This window comes from Nesoenas mayeri (genome assembly GCF_963082525.1).
Source record: "Nesoenas mayeri genome assembly, chromosome: 6".
In the NCBI taxonomy this organism is placed as follows: domain Eukaryota; kingdom Metazoa; phylum Chordata; class Aves; order Columbiformes; family Columbidae; genus Nesoenas; species Nesoenas mayeri.
Window position 1 is genome coordinate 29559096 of NC_137545.1, and position 21462 is coordinate 29580557.

General features: G+C 39.4%; 1 protein-coding gene across 1 annotated transcript in view; it reads right to left on the bottom strand.

Moving 5' to 3' along the window:
- GYPC (glycophorin C (Gerbich blood group)) overlaps positions 1 to 6113 on the bottom strand; it is a 28285-nt gene extending 22172 nt beyond the window's left edge. Inside the window, exon 1 of the mRNA XM_080346434.1 lies at positions 5936 to 6113. Within this exon, the coding sequence (XP_080202560.1) occupies positions 5936 to 5969 (34 nt within the window). The 5' untranslated portion in view covers positions 5970 to 6113. The remainder of the gene's footprint in view (positions 1 to 5935) is intronic.
- Between the last annotated feature and the right edge of the window lie 15349 nt (positions 6114 to 21462).

Genomic DNA, 21462 nt, shown 5'->3' on the forward strand with positions numbered 1-21462 from the left:
CGATAACATGGAGCTGTCTCAGGGTGTGTTCGAAAGCCCCCCTGCAGCTTACTGATAAAAAGCTTAACTCCATTTCAGGGCTTATCTGAGCAAGAAAGAGGTAGACCCTCATGAAATAACCGAATTCTTTTTCTGAGATGAAAGAGAGAGGGAGAGGGAAGGGAAAAAAATCACTTTAAAACTTCAATGCAGCAGAATAAGTTTAACCCATTGAGATTTTAAGTGAAGTTTTCTGCTTTATCAGGAAGAACCGTGTGGTGAAATGTATGTCAGAAGAGAAGAAGATATGAGAAACCGGCCTACTTTGCAGATGAGCAGATTAACTAATAGGAACATAACTTAGCCAGATGTTTTATTGGTGAAACTTCACGTGCAAGGTACATCTGCAATAAGGGAGCACCAATGCATTTGATTTCCATGCTAACATTGGAGAGATAGGAATCTGGTGTCAATTAGATCATGCTGACTCTTGGAGAAATGGAGTACAGGTCTTACTTTGGCTACAAATTATGAGTTGCATGCCTATTATTATAATGTTGCAGTATCATTACTTGATGCAGTTGAGTTATGGGTTACAAATAAATTATTCAGAGAAGACAGTCCTTTTCTCCATTTGTATTCATAAATTGTTGGCAAACCAAACTTGATTTCTCCAAGTGCCACTTTTCTTTATTCACCACGTAGTTTTTCAGAGTGTTTAGCAGCTGGTGAATTTTTCATCAACTCATTACTGGGGAAACACTGCCAAATTCATTTGAATTAAGAACTTAAGTATTTAAAAAATAAGTAAAACACAGTCTGTCTGCTTGCCCAACTAGGGTGTTCATGTATTCTTGTCACTGCAGCACCTGAGTGTCCCCCAGTTTTTCCTACATTTCCTATCAGAACTTGGATGTAAAGCAAAAAGAAAAAAAGTAAATAAAGATCTTCCTAGTGTCAAACACCATGTCTAAAAGGTTTCTGATCTTTCTATGGCAAACAAATCGGCCAATTGCAACCGACATCTATGTTTTTTCCTAAGTATGTATTACAAAATTAGAGGGTGTGAAACAAAGAGATGTTGCCCCAGTGGATCTACTGGAATCAATACTAATTCCTGCCTCCTGGTTGCTATAAATTCTTTCCCATAGCCAAAAGCTGCCTCTCCAGCAGTGCCTCTGGAAAGCAGTCATTTCTCTCCTACCTGTAATCTGTCCTCTCTACCACCCTTTTGTACAGCACCTAGCACGATCACATTCCTCTGTTGGCTTAAATTTCTCTATGCTATAGGAATACTAATCCCTCCCCAACAATAGAGACAGGCACACCACAGAGCAGACACACAAACAGACTTTCATTACAGAATGCAGTCCTAAAAGCCTGTTTCACAAAAGGCTTTGCTGATTGGACTCAGTCATTTGAACAGTCATGGGTATGGAGTATGTTCTACAACAGCCTAGAAAGAAAGGTGCAGCAGTATCAGCAATGGGATGCAGACACTGCACAATTCTGTAATACTATTATAATATGCTTAAGTATGTAGTCAGCCATGACCTGAATCTTTAAATCTTTAACCTCTACTGAGTAAATAATTGTCTTTTGTGTGTGTGTGTGTGTGAAAAGCAGTGCCCAGAAATGCTGAGAACTGTGTACTTTCAAAAAGCAGACTCCTATGTGGGTGGACATCCCTCCTATTCCCTCCAGCACAGCAGTTTGCCAAAATTTCTGCTCTTAATTATCAAAATTTCAGGTGCATTCTGAGCCTTTCAGTTTGCAGACATTCATATCAACATCTCAGGCAATGAGGATGTCAGGGAGAGCAAATTTTCCAACTCACATGCACAGTGGTGGGAGACAAATATACAAGCAGAGACATACAATTTACATAAATGCTTGTGGGATATATTTTGAGACTTCTGTGCTAAAAATGAGAGGTTATAATCTATAGGTTTCCTTGTTTATAAATGCTCACAGGTTTACCAGTTAAGACCAAAATTTTCATAATCGATAGTCTCTATTTTTGTTTATTAGTCACCGCCACAGACAAGTGCTTCTGTTGATTAATGGCAATGAAATCAAATCTGTTGCCAAGGCAGTGAACAACGTGGTTAAAAGTCTATGGGGATCACTTGCAGCTTTTCACAGGCCTTGTGTGAAAAGTAGCGGTATTGCTACAGGAACATTTAAAGGAACAGTTTGTAGCCCCAAAATATATCTCAGAATGAGTTAAAGACAGGTCAAGACTGTTCTCAGAACCAGACTCACTGTGCACAGCTATAACTCACTTTGCCTTTATCAGGTGCCGCTTTTGCCAAGCTCTCAGCCTCTCTGGAGGAGATAGCCCACGCATACTTGACTCTTTTTGCCAGAAGCTCAAGCTGTTGCAGGTGGAGATGCTGAGCATGATGGACCTAAGGTCTCCTGCTCACAGGACAGAGTTAGCACCAGAGTCTGCTCCTCCTAAGCAGGGCAGGGCTTGCACCTGGGCTATTGCTGAACTACAGCCGGCCATGCAGAAGGAAAGCATGCAGCTCATAAGGCTTGCTGGGCTTCACACTGTTCTTGACCCTCTTCCCCTCTCTGTAGCTGAGCCATGGCCTGAGGTCCATTCTTGCCTCCTGATTTCCTTTTGGGCCAGTTCTTCTACATAGCGGAGACTGCATTGCTTCCCTACCCACTCAGAAGGAAGATGTTATCTGCTAGTAGATTATGAAGAAGAGAAGCCTCCACAAGCTGCTGTCCTTAACCACTAATTCTGGCATTTGGAGTATAAGAGGTCCCCAATAAAACATTCCCAGCATGCTAAGTACAGATTAAATCCTGTAAGGTGCAGAACACCTTCTCCAAGGGAATGAACACCTCTGACCCCCAAAGATAGATCACTGCTTCCTCAGATTGACTCTTTGACCCAGTGATGTTTGTGTAAGTCCTTCACCTCATTTGACCTGTACATTACCTTGGAACTGGGTCATTTCAGCCTAAAAGCAAGAGGGCAAAAGCTGCAGTCTGAACAGAGGTTGCCAAAACTGTGGAATTCCTTAGATTTTGTAATAAGTGAGGCAGCTACTGCCTGTACATTTGAGCAGAGGTGGGAGGAAGAAAATGCATCACCTTCTGGTAATAGCACATTTGAAAAAGACACATTTAAAAATTGGGAAGTTTACATTCCTGCTATCAGGCTAGATCACATTTATGTCACAAGAGAAAGAAGAAAAAAAAAAGAAACTGGAGATACATTCACAACACAACATTGTATTGAATCCCAGCCAACAAAATTGAAGCCCAACTCCATTTTTGGATTTGGTAGCAGACTTCTATATTTAGGTATTCCATTTTGATCCAGCTACAGACAAATGGCCATTAACTATGATGGAGTAAATATACACACACCACCTAACATCAGCAGGCTGAATTACTGGCTCGTCTGCCATTGAGTACAGAGAGAACCCCCTCAGAGCAATGGGATATCTGAGCCAGGCATGGGAAGTGCTCGAGGTTAGACTGTGTGGCATCCCCATATAGAGGCAGAATACATTTGTAGGGTTCACAGAACTGAATATTTTGAATCTGAAATGGTAGTCTGCTCCTACCTGGATTGCCAGGATAATACTGTATTTATGAAATGAATAAAAATTCGTTATCAGCTGCAAGTGAATACAAGGAGATAAGCAAAGAACATGAGTAATTAGATTACTTAAGGTTGTTCACTTTACATCAGCAGGCAGCTGCTCTGTGGTTTCACCTGCAGGTACTTAGCAAAGAATTAATAAGTTCAGTATAGTCAAAGGTTTTTGCTGATTCTTTATGCATTTTCACACCCATTTCAGAGATTTTCACTATAGTTATGAAGCAAATTTGTTTTCCCAATTACTCTGCCTCTCTGGCAAACATCCACTGTCCATGCTGTGCAGTGCCTTTCAATACAATGATCTTTCAATATCTTGTTTCTTGCAAAAATTCCTGGAATTTTACAAAGAAATAAGACCTACCCTGAAAACCTCAATCATTATTTAAAAAATGCACCATACTTGCATTATACAGGATTATAGTACTATCAAACGTCCCTCTAATTTAATTTTGTTCTGTAAATTTGATCCATGTCATTAAAAAAACCAAACACAAACAAAAAACAAAGAGAGGCAGACTGAAACAAAATCCAGTAACATCCTGTTTGAATAAGTAAGGGAAATTATAAGGGCAAATAAACAATAGATAGTCACTATTTTTCAGTCATAATACTTCTTCTAGCTGGATTGCAAGCCATTTATTTTCACTGGCAATCAGATGATCTTAAAATGATGCAAGCTGAGAACTCACGTCTAGATTTTGGAAAAAAACAGGAGAACCTGATGCATCAGCCTGTTTCCATTATGAACAGACAAAAGGCCCTATGGAGTACTAATTCCTCATCCAGATCCACCCTGGGGCTTCTGTGGGATCTTTTGACAGCCTGGGTCTGTCAGAGAAGTGATTCATAATGTGTTCAGGACTGTAGAGCTGGTCCTGGACTTGTCACCTGACCAAGCCTGTCACTAAAGGTACAAGATCAGGTCTGTACCCTTGTAGATATTGCACAATGAGCAAAATGCACATCAGTGAGTCACGACCACCCCCCTGCACACACTTGAAGAAGACCAATGGCAGTAATTTACTCAAGCTTTTCCAAACCCAAACACTCAGAATCTTGAATTAGCCTACATGTTTCTTCCATATCAATCATAGAAAATAAGCTGTAATAGAAACAAAAGAAAACAAGCTATAAACATCAAAACTCCTGAATAAAATAGAATAAAATGTACTATAAAGCTAGCATCTAATCTTTCTTGTTAGTTAGAACTTGAAAAAGGACACAAAGGTAAATAGAAATTGCTGTGTAGGATTCCAGAAATGCTGCTCACTGTGTCATGCTGGATCAGCCTGCCTCATTCAGAGCTTGAGAAACATTGTCAGTGTCAACATCCTTACAGACCAAATACTCTTACAGCAATCACTGGATGAAAGCCTGACTCACAGGCAGCTCCCAGCAATGCTGGCTGTATTCATTACTGATACCACAGTATGATAAACAATTCTGTTATCTGAAGTTTATTAAAAATAATACAAAACTACTGTCTTAACTTAAAGCAGGAAAGATTGTACTAAAACCATAAAAGAGATATGGAGTTGCTATCGCAGTGCCAAAATCTCAAGAGTTTTCCCATTGACTCTTCACAGCTTATCAAATTAGAATCCACCTCCTTCCCCTCCACTTCGTTTTTAGTACTGTCCTAAAATGAGTGCTACCAAGCAGCAGCTAAACCTCTTGCTCACTTGACTGTTTGGGCCAAATTCTCTCTTTTCAGATTTACTGAAATATGCAGAGTTATGCCAGCAGAAGACTTACCATCCTGTACTCTCACTTGCTAAGAAACTAATTTACTTGTCCTTAAGACCACAGTTCTAAGTTTCCAGGAGCTGTAACGCGTTGTGGCTTTAAATATAGACCGTCAGTTTGTGGCTTGAGTCTCATATTACACACAGACAGCTTGAGACTCTAAACACAAGTTGGGCAGGACCATTAATATCTTAGAAAAGTGTCAGTACAGTTTCAAAATGCTCTATATTTTCATTCCTGAAAGGGGGGGGGGAGGGAAAACATTCAAACGAAACTTTTCTAAGCTATGGTTTAAGCGGAAACATTACTAACTTTGCTAGGTCCTGTTTAGGAGCTGGCGTTTGCAGAGCTCGTCTCGGCTCTTCACACACACTCGTGCACACGAACACAAAGAATAAAAAAGGAAAACAGTTTCATCACAACTTATTTTCTTCAGGGTTAGTCTCAGGCGTTCTTTTTTTCTTTTTTTTTTTCCTTTTTTTTTTTTTTTTCCACATGAAATGCATTAGACAATCTTTTCCTTAAGCAGCAGAATGGTAAATCCACTCTTATTGTAAGGAGGAGGGGGATACGGGTACTCACGTGGTTGAGTTGTCGTATTGTTTTGGTTACTCATAATTTACGCCTTTGAAAAATGCCTTATTTGTGTTGACAGTCTCTCTTGCCTGCTCAGAACCGACGGCGGGATTGAACAGAACAGCTGGAAGAGCCCAGGAAAATGCTTCTCTTGTTCGGGCTCTCCTTGCCTGGCTCCTGACCCTTTTACAACTGGAAAAGGAAACAGCACATGTGTCATTCTCTTTTGCCTGTGTAGCTCACATGAGCGGGGAGGGGCACCCATTTGCAGATAGCAGTAACTGTATTCGAGTTTTGCAAGTTGGATGTATTCCACCCCTTTGCTTTTACTAACCAGCAACCAGGGGAAAGAAAACGCTCTTTTCATTCTTAGCCAAATCTAGACACACCTATTAGATTTGTTCCCAAACCCCTACTCACCCACTGTTGATATTATTTAAGTAAAAAACTTGCTGCTGAATCCCTTCCCAAAACGCCTATCAACAATGGGTGAGATTAAAAGTACAGCTTTCGATTTTCATTGCCCAGCAGCATCCTTACACTCACAGTCTAACTGATCCTGTTATTTTAATAGGTGAAAACTGAGAATGACTTTTACTGGGTCAGAGCAGTTACGTCAGCGTGTGGCATGAACCTACACTGTGCTCAGAACAAGGAGGAATCTGTGGCTGCGGCGCAGGCTGAGGCACAGGTGACTCCAGTCCTCACTCTGGCATAGGCTTCTCATGGCACCTTGGGCAAAGCACTTAATCTCTGCCCCAGTTTGTCATTTGTAGAACTAAGATGATACAACTGATTTCCTTCCAGTCTTGGTATTTTTATTTTAATCTGCAGGCAGATGTTGTTTATAAATAAGATACTTCTGCGTCTGCGTGGGTTAATTTACTCATACTTTGCGGCAAGTTCTTCAGCCTGGACTAGGCTACCAGCTGTTATAGCATTTATAGTGCTACCATTTAAAGCTCTCTCTTTGGCTATCTGCGTGCTATACTGCAATCAGCAGTATGTAGTTGTTGTGTGTATACACAATCAGCCTGTGGTTTACATGGGCTAGGACTTCTAGGTCACACCAAAATCCAAGTAGTTTATAACACGTACATCTTCAACACTAAGAATAGTGGACAAAGTTTTCATCTCCCTGGTCTTTGTGACTCACGATGAATTAACTGCCTGCCTGTGACAGCAAAAACACAGTAACCATTGGAATGGAAGTGGAAAAAAACAAAGTCATGAAATTCAGGCTGAGACTCATCCTGTTTTGCGAAACTGTTGCAGGATATTTCTGTGAAATTATCTCAGTGGCCTCCTATAAGAAATCAATGCTGTGAACTTGGTTCACACTATTTATTTAACAGCTATAGTACAAAAAAAACAGTGACTTCTTTATATGCCAATGACAAGTAACAGCTTGTAAACAGCATCGGTCAGCTTTTTCCATGCTCTTGGCTCATGATAGAGAGCCCTGGAACATTTAGTGATAGACAGAGCAAAGCAAGGCACAAAACAAAGAGGGAAAAATAATAGCAAAAACTCCTGACGTTGCTCCACTGGCTTCAACTGTATAGTGTAACATTGATTCACACCAGATAACTTCTTTATGAAAATACTAATAGGCATAGTATCTATCTGTTCTTCTATATTTGAAGCACAGTGTGTATGGTTAAAATTTGGGCTTTCTGCCCTGGGGTATGAGAATTATTGTCATGAAAAGTTATTACATTTAAATTTTTCATCATCCTCATCCCTGAGAATTTCAGAACTGCTGTCGAGAAAAGACCCCTCAGCCATTATAGCTGAATTGAAGGATGGAAGGTACTGATGCCTTCATTATGTTAGTGCCAGTGGTCTAGATACTTCACAGGAGTTTTGTGGCAGACTACTCAAAATGGTATACACACCTCCAAGTGGGCTGCTCTAAACTGATCCTGGTGATCTCCTAATGCTTAACCTCCTTGCATCTATGCAACACTCCCTGCATCTGACTTCTTTGTTCTTATTAAGGCTACTGTCCTACCACCAAAATCACTGGGAGAGCTATACCCAAGCTCACAGAAGAGGATTCCAGGAGAACCAAGCCCGCATGGGGAAATCCCCTTTAGCACCTTGATATCTTCAATTTTCTTAGGACTTTCTTTGCTTATTGAAAAGACTGGGATTGCCAGGAAATAAGAAAGCCTGGGACACATTTCCCAGGGCTGTTTCATGTCCTCAAGCAAGTCATTATAGAGACCCTCCTTGACCTTTCCCACTCATTAATGGGAAATATGTTAGGTTGAAAAGGCAAGTGAGGATGACAGCTCCATGCAGCTCAGCACGCTTCCAGAGGAGTCTGAGACCAGGTTGCAAAACAAAGAGCAGCACAGTGCTCACTGCCTGCCCCGACCCTCAGCTGACTGCCCCGAGGGGACAGGAGGCACCAAAGGAATCCAGAGGAAAAATAGGAGTGGGGTGGTGGTGGGGAAAATTAGTTGCTAATATCCAGATTGCCTGAACTCTCTCCTAAACTTTAAATACAATGGTTGTTTCTGGTAAAAAAAGACCCTCAAAAAGGTGAAAGGGTGAAGATAACATAAGGGTAGCTGAAAGAATTTTTTACCTGAGGGCTGTAGGGTTCGTGCAGGATCCACCGTATCTGTGAGATCATGCAGGTATGCTGGGAAGTGTGTGTGTCAGCCATGTGGCCTTCAACAGCCAATTACTTAATCTTCTGGGGCCACCATGTTCCTATGGTTAATAGGTTCTGTAGGTTATACAGAAAAAGTACTGGTTTCCTGCCCTGATGTATACTTTTTATCTCCAGTCTTTGAAAACTCAAGAGTGTTTTTCTGAGCAAGGAAACCAAAAATACCTTTTTGTCTCAGTAGTGCTTTCAGATATGGCAGTCCTTTCAGGTCCAAGAATGTCAGCTCAGAACAGGGACCTCTATTACCTCTGATAGTGCTCCTCCTCTGAAGCACGGCTATGTGATGAATTCATAGTCAGGCCCACATGATCTCTTTGATACCATCTTGCTCCAGGATAAATGATATTTCACACTCAGGCCTGGCAAGCTAATGCTGTGTGCTACAACTGTTGTTCCCAACAGGAAGGGAGGGTTAAGGCTGCACTCGAAGGAAAATAAACAAGCCAAAGGAAGAAATGTCTCTTCAGGAAGTTAGGCCTGACAACAATAGGACATCAGACTAGAAATACCTGTCTTCTCTGGATTTTCATGACAAAACATAATGCAAAATCCTTAATCTCAGCCTGTAAAAACAGTGACAAGATTGAAAGATGCTGAATGGAAAGCTCTCAGTAATACCCTTCATTGTCCACCCTATGGTACTGATGGACACATTTGCATGAGCCAGAGATGTGTCTTACCAGGCCATGTGCTATTGTCACCTGGTCAGCTTGCATGAGAGATGGTGTTGGCTTTCTTCTCTCCTCTACTGGTTACACACTTCAGGGTATCTTAAACATGCCAGGATGGTAAGCTAGGTGAGCTATGTGTGGATGGAATGGATCCCAAACTTTGGATACTTTCTGCATGTCAAGGAGAGATATAGCTATGGTGCAGCAGAAGCTAGGCAAAATCCTGAAGGAGGGATACTTCGTAAGAAAGATGCTTCAGGAACATATTTGGCTCTGTGAAAAACTATTTTCTACCAATAATCTTCCTCTCTATCTCTGAAAGGGATAATACCCTATTTGTTTGTTACCTTGCGCAAGAGGGTCTGCCCCCTGACTTCAGTCCTCTTGTTTCCTTCCTGTTTCCCATTTATTTTTGTGCTAAGAGAGCGGGGATTACGGGCCAAAGACTACCCATCCCCCTAGTGGGCCAACTCATCTCTGGAGAATGTCATTGAGAACAAAACCTTTGTGACCATGCAAAAGGGGTCAAAGTAGATTTATTACCCGGGATGGACTATGATGCTAGTATAACTCATGTTTTATGTGGTGCCTTTGCTGCCAGTGACGGTAAGTGCAACTAGCTTGTGAAAACCTTGGGGCACAGAGGAGGAATTTTGTCTGTAGTCGTAACAGTAATTGCTACTGAACAAGTTATTGACCCTCGCATAAGGCCAAAAGCGAAGTATTTACTCTGGAGATAAGAGATCAGCTCTCCTTCTTATTTTGTATCTCAGGCATATGTCTTCATTTTTATCACCACTCTGACTTCTACTTGAACCTTTGGGATATATTCCTGTCCCTGGAACACAGCGTGTCGACTGCTTTGACCTATTTCACAACAGTTTGCTGTTAAAGTATGTAGTGTGCCTGTTTGTGTTTAGGGCATCACCACCTAGGCTGTTAGTTTATTTGGGAAAGTTCTTTTCCATTTGTGTCTAAAGTATCGGTGTTCTCAGGGGAACCTCCAGTGTCACTACAATACAAATCCTTCTCAAAATATGCCATCACTCTGTGAAATGGAAATATGAGGAGACTCAACATCTTCTCTAAAGCCCTGTTCTAGGCTTTCCATGAAATGTAGTTCATTTAATGACACCATGGAGGGAAAACAGATAAGGTCAAGGTATAAGTGGACAAAGTGTTACAAATTCTTTGTGACTATCTATAATGTTATCATGTCCAAAGATTAGACAGGATGCCTTAGAGCCACTGAATCCTGCCTCCTCTCCAATCTAATACCTGATACCACTGAAATTCACATCATCTGCTCATACTCTAAATCAGTCAACAGGATGTTGACATGCAGTTTGATAGTGCACGTTTGGTACAGTGGTAACGTAAGCTGGGTAGACATGGAAGGGGTGAATCACGCTATCGACTCTTGCTGAGTTCAAGAAATCTGAGAGCAGGCTTTGGTACATGGGTTTCTCATAACAAAAGGACTAAAAGATAAATAAAATAATCATGCTCAACTTTAGAACAAACATCAGGGAAGACTTGCTCACACAAAATCCAATCCTCCCGCTCCGGCAGGGGGATTGGACTAGATGATCTTTTGAGGTTCCTTCAAATCCCTAACATTCTGTGATTCTGCGATTCTGTGGAAACAGAATTAAACACTGGAAGTCATTGTTCCTAGGGGATCTGGTGTCATTAGACTTTAAGTTTGACTGAAAACCTTCATTCTTGTTTGCATAGTTGTAACTGTATTATCTATAGCATAATTTCAATAAGTTTTGTTGTTGTTTTTTCTGAGTCATTGCATAACTCCAAAATGACTGGAAAGTCAAGAGTCCTCATGCCTATAAAGCCTGGTGTGTTTTGTTACCCAAGAGTTAAATTATGCTTTCACTGCCAATTAAGTGTAGATCTTAATCCTCTCAGTGCTTGCTTGTCCATCACCTGGACTGTCTTTGTGTAACATGAACTATGGCCTTGTCTCAGCCTGAGCTTTCTGAGAGGCTGGATCATAAACTCTTTGGTACTTTAGCAAGGGCTTCAGCCTCTTTTCGTCCCTTTCTAGTCTCGATAGATCAGGCTCAAATAGGACACATCCAAAATTGAGACCTTTCTAATCACAGTGTGACCGCTTTGACCAAAGCAGTAGCTGGGTTGCATCCAACAAAGGTGTTGGATAAGTGTGTGTGCTTTAAATGCATTCCTGTGTCTGCTTCCCATGTTGCAGCGACATGGAGCCAAACAGACACACTTGGACTGGCAGATGATTTTTCTTGAAACATAACACTGAGGCATTTGCTCTCATTTTAGCTTGTGTGTACTATCCTCTCTGGATAAAAGGGCATCAGATTAAGAATAGTTTCTTCTGTATGTGCATGAGCAGAAAGCTCTTGCTTTTTTGTCTGCACCTCTGGACAATCCATAACTGGCAATTTGTGCAGGATCGCAGGCTAAATTTACTCAAAGGTACTTATCCTATCAAATTAATGCTGTCCTGGTAATTTTTACAAGCACACTTTATAATAACTGTGCTAGATATCCTCCTCATCATATTGATGTTGAAGCAGTCTTCACTTTGATTATCAGACTGCTTTCCATAGCCTTGGATTTATTATAAAACAGAGATACTTCAGTGCAGGGTTTAGTGTTTCAACCCACAATGAGCACAAAGCTGGCATGTGATAAAGGCATAGTTACAGTGAATGAAATGAAAGCACCATGAGGACGTGTCTGATGATCCTGAGACCCTGTTGCTTAACACTGCTCCTATCATTGCTTTAAAAATAACTACACAAAATTCCTGTCCCAAGGGAGGCTTGAAATCCATTTTTCTCATGAGTCATGTGATTTTAGTGCTATTTCTTTTAAAACAGCCTTAGACTTGCATAGTTTTTTTCTCTTATTCTGCAACTTGTCTGAGCAATCATGAAGATGTTTGTACTTACTCAGTCAAGTTGCTTCCTTTGTTAATTGATTAAATAAATAATTAGAATACATAGTTAGCAATCCTTGTGGAGTTCATTAGAATCGCACCAATAACTCAGTACTGCAGCAAGAAGAAAAGGCTTACAAGCAGTTAGCAGAGATCTGGGTCCTCCCAAGCTCCCTCAGGGTGTGTTCTCCTCTGAACTGTAGTTGTAGTGTTTGCAAATCCTTAGCCTCTTGGAGATCGTTCCCAAAGTGGCAAGTGGTTACCATATCCTGCATGCTGGGCATCCCTTAGGACCTCAGAGATGAAATTTGGAAGCTCCCAAAGCAATAAACACTTTTATGCTTGTGGTGTTTTTTGGTTTTTTTTTTTTTACCCTGGGTGGCACTTTTTTTTTTTTTTTTTTTTAATTAAGTCTTATTCAAAACAATTCCTAAATTAATAGACCTAGGATCTGGAGATCCTTGGCTGAAATCCTGGTATAAAAGTACAGCTACAGTGTAGAAATAAATTTACCTAATCTTCTCACTGGTGTACCCTAAGGAAAAAAAACCTACGTGTTTTTTGACCCCTGTCATATGAACACGTATGTCTTCCCAAGGCAATCACGTGACTGGATTTACTAACATCCTGCAGTCAGTTCCACCCTTTGCTTTCAAAAGACTATTCACAGGAATTAAGCAGATGAGAAAGTGTCTATAAAATCAGAGCCCTAGGGAGGAATTTCAAAGCCAAAACCAAACATTAGACATGTGATTCCCCACTGTCTTTCAGCAAGACACAAGTGGGTGCCTCATTTTTCCTTTTAATTTTAAAGGAAATTCACCCATCCCTGCTTAATGGATGTTTTGTAGTTCTCTCATTTAACTGAGGTACCTAAGCCACTGAGAATAAATTTGTTTTACAAGCTTTGTACAGGGAGTGAGAGAGAAAGAGTTCCCAAAGTGCAAGTAAAGGCACTGGATGTGGCTATCCTGGAGGTCCACTTCCCAGTGAATCCAGCTAAAATAGGATATGGTCTTAAAACCAGCTAATCTGCTGTTCCTTTTACTTATGCTAAGTAGTTTTTTATACAAAAATTGATATAGTTGTCTGCTGTGATGGGAGTAAAAATTTAGAAGGGTCTATTCTAATAATAAATTGCATGCTGATCAGGTTTTTTTTTCTTTTTTTTTCTTTTACTGCAGAAAAGGCAATTCAGCTGTAACTGATTGGCACCACTTCAAGATTTTTGAAGTTCAGCAGGAGAAGAATATACAGCTGCAAAAACCAAAACAAAGCAAAAAAAACCTCTCAAACTGCACATGCTGGAATGGCAACAAGCCCAACTGCAATAGCTCACCAGACCCACTCACTACTAATCAGGCACTGGGACACACAATGAATGCTTTTGCTGACTAAATTATAACAAGTTTGTTTTGTTTTAATGCAGAGCCCAAATGCAGACTCTGGATACAATGTTACAGATTTTCTTGCAATATAGTTAAATGACATGCATTATCATAGTTGAAAATTTTAGCTGCAAATTTTGCAACACTCCTGCAGATCTACTTTTTATTGTCCTTTTCTTCCTGTTGGACATGGTAGGCATTACACTGAAAAGAAAAGGTGAAATGCTGAAAGAGAATACGTAGAGATTACTCTCTTCTTGTAATGAGCTGCAAGCAAACTCTACTGTATATACATACTGTGAAATGTGCAATGCTATGTTTTCTTCCTTATTAAATCAAAGAGCTGCCAAGGAAGTTATAAGTCAGCACAATAAATATAACCACAGGAAAAAAAAATCTTAATAATCTAAACATATATTTTCTCTACCAAGTAGATTAATATGTATTTTGGGTTGTGAAGTCAGGCTGAAATGAGATCTAGATTTGACAGGGAGAATTCAGGAATGTAATTGGTTTATATCAGGAAGTTTTGGGAAAGATCTAGGTTCATAAAATTCTAGGATCACTAGATCTTTTCAGTTATTTTCAAACACTGAAATGAGAGCTGGGGAAATTCTGTGTAGCACCAGTGCTACACTGCTGATTCATCTCTGGGAGCTCAATTCTGTTATTAGGAGAGCACTGAAGAATGTCCTTATGGCTACCTTGATTTAAGAAAACCCAAAGCAGGCTCTTAATTTTAAACATATTCTTAGGTTTCTTTCCAAGTTGAAAGCATGCTTAAAGGTTTTCCTGATTACTGAAGGCTTTACATAAATATTCGTACATGGACACTTACTCTTAGCACATCATCCAAATTAAATTTCCTAATTAGACTCTGTGATAAAGCAGTCTATTGAAGAAGATTTTTAAAGATAAGGGGCTAGTGTCATTTTATGTAACTTCAGTGATTGATATATTGGTCACATAATCTATTCTAGTGTTCTGTATTCCCCTTGGAGTCAAAAGCGGAGATAGAGGTTTCCAGAAGGTAATTCATTCTATGGCTAAAATTAGGTGTGATGAACCACATCATGTCCAATAATTTTGTTTCCTCTCTGAGGAAAAAGACAACACCCTTCTTTGCTGAGATCCAGACATAAAAGATGTTGCAACATTTCCAAGAATATTTAGATTTGCTATTTGCATTCTGGTGCCATGTCATGTTCCTCACAAAGAGTATCCCTCTTACACTCAGCAAATACAAATGGCCAGAGTCGCTGTCTTTACCATGTAAAAGTGCTGGTATGATTTGGAATATTGAGTAATCAAGTCCTCATTTAGTAAATGTAACTGTTTATATGCACCACGTAGCATGAATAAACACCTTGTTAATTAACACTCTATATTCATATTCCATCATTTGAAATTTCACCTGCTATCATCTTCTGTTGTTTTCTTCTTTTAACTTCAAAAAACAATTGTCAAACATCCTCTGAAATGTCCTACTTATAGGTTAAATAATTTTAAATAAAGTGGGGTTATTGCATGTAAGACATAATGCCATAAAAGGTTTAATTGCTTGAAAGATACAGTAATTACAGCCAAATAAATTTTGACTTATTTTGTTTCTTTTACTGTTGCTTTTTTTTTTTACATTAATTTGAATCCTGAGCTTTCTCTGAAAACATCTACTTTTCCCTAGTCACTCCAGTCCTTGTTAATAAGTGAGAATGGTTGCTCTCAGCTTAATGCATTCAGAAATTTACTCAACAATATTATATTAGTACTGTGTTAGTAGATATTTAGGATGCAACTTTAGATATGTTTTTTGATAGTGAAATGGAGGTATACAAGTTCTAATAAAAGAATGGAATTTTTTCAAATGAAGCAGGTAGCTTCAAATAGAGAAGAGTAATTGCAAATACTTAATAAGTTTTCCCTCTGTTTATAATATGTTGGCTATAAGATCATCATCTTCTGAGTTTAGAACTGGGAATAACCCCTAGGAAATTGAATTCTGCTAGCTACCTTTTTTTTCTTTTTTTTTTTTCCCTGTAGTGCCTTCAAAGTTTCATGATTTTGTGGTACCTAATGCCCTAAAATAACTAATCTTTGGGCTGTGAGATCACACAGTTGATATCTGTGCAAATAGTTCTGTGGGTTTTTTTAGGTGCAGAAACAAAGGAGAAAAAGAAGTGCTCAAAGATATCTAGGGAGTCTGGGCCCAGTTCCCATGTAAAAAAAAAATCTACCTTAGAGTATCTCAGCTAAAAAATAAAATGAAAAATAAAATGGTAGTGTCTCGCTGGTATCTGATCTTACTGAATAGAGTACCCAGATATCATCTATGTATAAAGTCATGTTGTTCACAATGGTTATGATGATGATTTGTCCTTCTAAGGTATTCAAAACATGGAATTCACATGAAAAAAATCAGAAATGTCTCCACCAAATAACGCTGTTGCTTTTCCCTAGTGTTACCACGTGCTTCTTTACTTCTAGCCCTGACCTATTAATCTTCCCATCTAACTCCTCCTAAACCATGGGTGGTCCAGCACAACTACCCTGTGGTCAGCCCAGCACAGACACGGAGTGTGCTAACAGCTGCATCCAGTTAGCTGTACCTCATAACAAATTAGCTGTGCATGTATATGGATAATCTAACCCTGCTGTAATCATATCAGTTAACACTTTTACATTATCCACTAAAGTCAGCATTGACTTAGTAGTCAAGGCAATGGCAAATTGAATGGCTGTGGGCAATACCTAAACATTAATTCCACACATGCACACACAAAAAAGGAGTATTTATGTTTATAGTCAGCTTTTCAACAGTGTCAAGTCAGTGTCTTTCAAGTTTTGGAAGGTATGTGGGGAGATTCAGTAATTCTATTCACAGGTTTATCCTAATAGCAGAAGGAAGACTGAATGTTTCTAGCAATTCTCCATACTCTGCTAGTGAGCTGATATCGCAAAATTGCAGTTTGCTGGCAGACAGCTAAAAATTATTTGGATTCCTTAGAGGAACAGAAGATCACCTACAATGTACTGACAGAAAAGATTGGAAATGTTGAGGTTTTGATCACTGGGGAAAAAAAAAAAAAGGTTTAAAGGCATCCTGTACTTCAAATATTATCTAGAAAGAGAAACACACCTATAATATTGAGATATGATGGCCTTTTCTCCATTTAAAAGACACATTAGTTTAATCTAAATTAGGTAAAAATATTTTTCAGTCTGAAAGTATAGATGTGGACAAATCTGTCAGACTAAAAATTATATCAACATAGTCTTTCCTTGTAAAACATATGCAAGCAAAACAAGAAGTCACTGCATGTCCACTTTGCTCTTAACTGATGTCTTTGCCACAGAAAGACATTGATAACTCTTGACTTTTTTTTACCTCTCTCGAGGTAAATCTGTCTGCCGAGAGATTATCTTCCTCTGGGGTCAGTGCATAGTGCTGTTGTTAGAGCTATTTGTGGACAACTGAGATAATCGATTTCTTGCTCCCAGGGTGAAAAGCCCTTAGGGAGCGCTCCAGGTTTCTGGGTAGGCTATCTGGCCACTGAATGATTTAGCTTTTTCCTTGTTTTTTTCACTATCATGTGACTGCTTTGAATAGTGAATTTGTCACTCTGAATCCAGAATGGTTGCTATACAGGACTCATTTGGGTTCGTATTTGGACTTCCCCTGTGCCCCACCATTTCTATGATGTGAAGTCCACATGGAAACCCACTCAGTGTGAGAAGATCTGACCACCCCATGAAGAAATGGAGGCTACCAATTGAAGCACAGAAGAGGGATTACCTCTCTTAGGCATGCTAAATTGCCTTTTTGTGTCATTTCATTTTCCTCCATTGACTGTACAGGGACTTTTGCATCCTTACACAGACTGTCTGAATTCCCTGGGAAGGCTATTTGGTTGCTTGAAACTAAATGTGTCCTTTCACTTCTAAAAATATCTCATCAGCTGCAAATCTTTGCAAAAAGTCTGTCATGAACAACCAGTGGCTGACCTCACCTCTTCTGGAAACTGTGGTGGCCTGAGCTAACTTCTGTGGTCTTGTCAACATTTTGGAAAACAAGAATCAGCATAATGGAGGAGCTTTTTATTTTCCATTTTGAAAGCATGGAAGGTAGATATTTTAAGTATATTGGGTTTATGATTCATACAAAGCCAAGGCCTTGCTGCAGTAATACATCTGTTTAGCTTATCCAAAAGAAGATCAAGAGGCCATTTGATTATTGCTTGCAAGTGTCTCCAAGGGAAGGAAAAACTGGGTAGCAAAAGGAGTTTTGAATCTAGTGGAGTAAAGTTTGATGAGAGTGAACAATTGTGCATTTACTTTGTAATGATGCAAATGAGAAAAACAATCAAGATTTGGAACAAATTACTGAGAAAAAGTATGAATTTTTCTATTTCTTGAAATCTTATAGACACCTTGCCAGAACATTTATGATTCAAACAGAAGTAATTTGTTCAACATCATTCTGTGGCCTGAGTGACGTTGAAGGTATTAATCTGTGAATCAGTCAATGAAAATCTGTGGCCTGTAAAGAGCAGAGTGTCTGATGACATGATCGTGTTGTTGCTTCTGTCCCTACAACCCACAGGCCAATGAAACCATCTGTATTAGCTCACTCCAGCATTCACTGTTACAGCACTGCTCAAGAAATTCACTGTAAACCCCCTGCTTGGTTCTGCCTTTATGTGTAAATAAGTAAACTCAAGAACTACAAATTAAGTCATGAGCACAGAGGGTGGGGAGTGTCACCAAGTGAGCTATCCGTGTGACATTTTGAAGCTGCTGGCTGACTGCAGAGTGATATGCAAGTATATAGATGAAGCATATGGGAAGGCAGGAGACACATATCAGAGACAGCAGCTGGCATATCGGGTCCAGGACAGCTTTACCAGGAGAAGATAATATATTGCAGTTCCAGGCAGAGTGTCTTAACTCTTCTCTCCTTGCCTATGGAGAATTTTATTTCATGTATTTGTACAATCCCAATAATTTATTTCCAAGATTAGTCATTTTACTGTATGTTACTTCTGGTGTTAATGTCTTGAAGCACAGCTTATTTTCTGTTATCTCACTGTAAATGTGGGATAAACCTACTGGATTTGTGCTCAGCATTTTTAGCTCAAAAAGAGTACAGTAACTTCAGATTTATCACTATGTAACTGAGAGTGATATTAGGTGTTAAATTCAATATAACCCTTCCCTGCACAAAATAGAGAGGACCAAATTCTCCACTGATATAAAACAATAGCCCTCAGTTAGATATAAAAGAGATTCTGACCTGGGGTTCAGAATACTTTAAAACTACCCAGAGAGAACAATTGAGTAGGAGGATATGTTGTTTTCTGCTTTATTCCATGACTTCAGCACAACTACTCTCAGCGTGAGCCCAAGTCATCAAAGTTTCTCACTGTAGAGTCATTCACTACAGGCTTTCTCTGCTCTCCTGCTGTGGATGTCAGCGCAATGCCACAAGCTCTCTTGCACCTGCAGTTGCAGCTTCTCAACAGATTGATGTCCCCTGGAAGTCATGACACATTTGCCTTTGTGGTGTAACCTCTTCTTCCCTGGTGTGACCAAATGTGCTCTATCAAAAATAACCTGTTTTTTGTTACCTTCCCAAAATACTCTCAAAAGGATGTGGTGTTACCAACAAATGTTATGCTGACAAAACTTATGGCAAACAAAGAGGTCAAGGATGGTTTAGTGCATACAAGTGAGAAATAGAAGGTAGTCATCATTTGGTTAAAGGTAACAAGATAAAAAATAATCATTGATGAAGTATTGTAGTATGTAGTATTGCAGTAAACAATAGGAAATTAGGTAATATTGCAGAGCAAAGATGAAGTGGGGAAGAGCTCCAGAAAAAGGAGTGGGAAAGAAATTCTCCTTTCTTTTAGTAACAGGCAAAGGAGGAGCAGAGACAGACTATGGCTATTCTGTCTGGAGTAAGGGTGCAATAAAGTAAACCAAGCTACCTCTGAATGAGACAGTCTGTCTGGCTCTGTCATTCAGGGTTTTAGGAAGCAGGGATGGTGTGCCAATACTGCAAGGAGCTCTTCTAGGAAGGAAAGCAGCCCTGGAAAGCTCTGTACTTCCATAGCTGGATTGCTTCTGCATATAACTATGAAAACTAGCTTTTCATGACATACCCTCCTTGCACAAAATAGTATTTTCTATGTCCCTTGTAAAAGGTCACCCATATGGTTCAAACTGGTTATCCTCCTGAGCATGGTCCAAGTACGTGAATCACAAAGGCAGCCATCCTTTTGTTTAATGTAACCAGAAAGCCCGTTTTGTCTTGGAGCCAAACTTTATGGATAGTCGTGTGCTGAGCCAGCTCCTCACTATCTCAAGTACCTCTCAGCAGTGAGAACTGGGGTCCTTCTTCTCTGATCTGACTCCAAGGAATGCAAAATATACTTTTTTTCCCCTCCTCTTTTTTGTTTCTAACTTATGCAGTTCATACTCTGTTTCTGGTCTGTCTTCCTGTCACCTTAAGTTTTAACATTGTCAGAAATATTTATCTCATTAGAAAGGCTGGAAAAGTAGTGCAATAAAGTAAAATTAAATTACTACAGTAGCTTGGGTATTAGTGACAATGCAGGAAAATGATAGCAATAAGAATGGCTGAGAAAGTTTTATGGCTCCCCAATACCTAACACTATAGCAACTATTCAAAACAGCTGTTATTTCTTTTTGATGTTTGCTTTTAATATCTGCTCTTCTTTTGGCACCAGATTTCTCCAAACCATGTACTAATATTACTTTCTTTTACGCTTTGTGAAGTCCTCAGGAGTCTTCAGGTTTTCTAACGTCTGGATGCTATTTATGAGGCATCTGTTTTCAAAGCTGAGGGCACCTGTTACTAAATTCACTCAGTTTGAATTACATGATGTGCAATTCTACTGAAGTTTATGGAAGGAGCTTGTATCAAAGCAGTGCTGTGTGCCCAGGACAAGGCTGCAGACTCTGGAACCAAATGCCACCCTCCTGGAAAACTCTTTGTAAAATAGCACAAGTGATGATTTACCAGTAGGCTTCAAAGATCTGAGTTGTACATATGCATTTCACCAAAAAGGGAATATATCTTGGGGAGACAATGAAGAAAAATATGGAGACCAATGAAGATGAACTCTCATTGAGAGCATTTTGGCAGAAAAGAGGCTTCCAAAACATCAGTATCAATGATGAATCCAGACTGCTACCAGTGGATGCCTTCACTAGAAAAAGGTTGCTTTGTCAATGTCATGGCAAACATTTTATTATTCCTTTATGTAGAGGAACCTCTTATAGCTTTTTGTATACAGTTATGCCATTGCTTCTCTAAGTGTACGAATAAAAACTGTCTTGGCAAAAAGCTTGAATCATTATTTGCCTTTTGAAATGTCTCTGATTCCTCCTTTTCCTATGATTAATATTTTTCATGGTTTTGAAACTGTTGCATCTAGATAATTCTATACCAAACAGTTAGAAATTCCTGTAATTCCTGTCTGTGTGGAAATAGATTAAGACAAAAGAAATAAATAACAAGACCCCAAATCACTAAAAACTTTGGTGGTAAGATCATGTCTGTAAAAAAGGCATAAAGTCATAATCTCATCTGTGAGGTTTGCTGATATACAATAGTCAATTAGGATAAAATATGCAGATTAAGTGATTGTAATTACATACTTTATGTGAGCAAAATAATAGTTGCATATGCACATCAGTCACCCAAGTATTTCACCTACTTTTCTACCTAGGTAGGTCCATCACATCACATCACATCACATTCACTGTGGGACCAAGTTCCAGTTCTTGTGCTATCATAATCCAGAAGACAGAAGACCAGCCAGCATCTCTTAGCATGT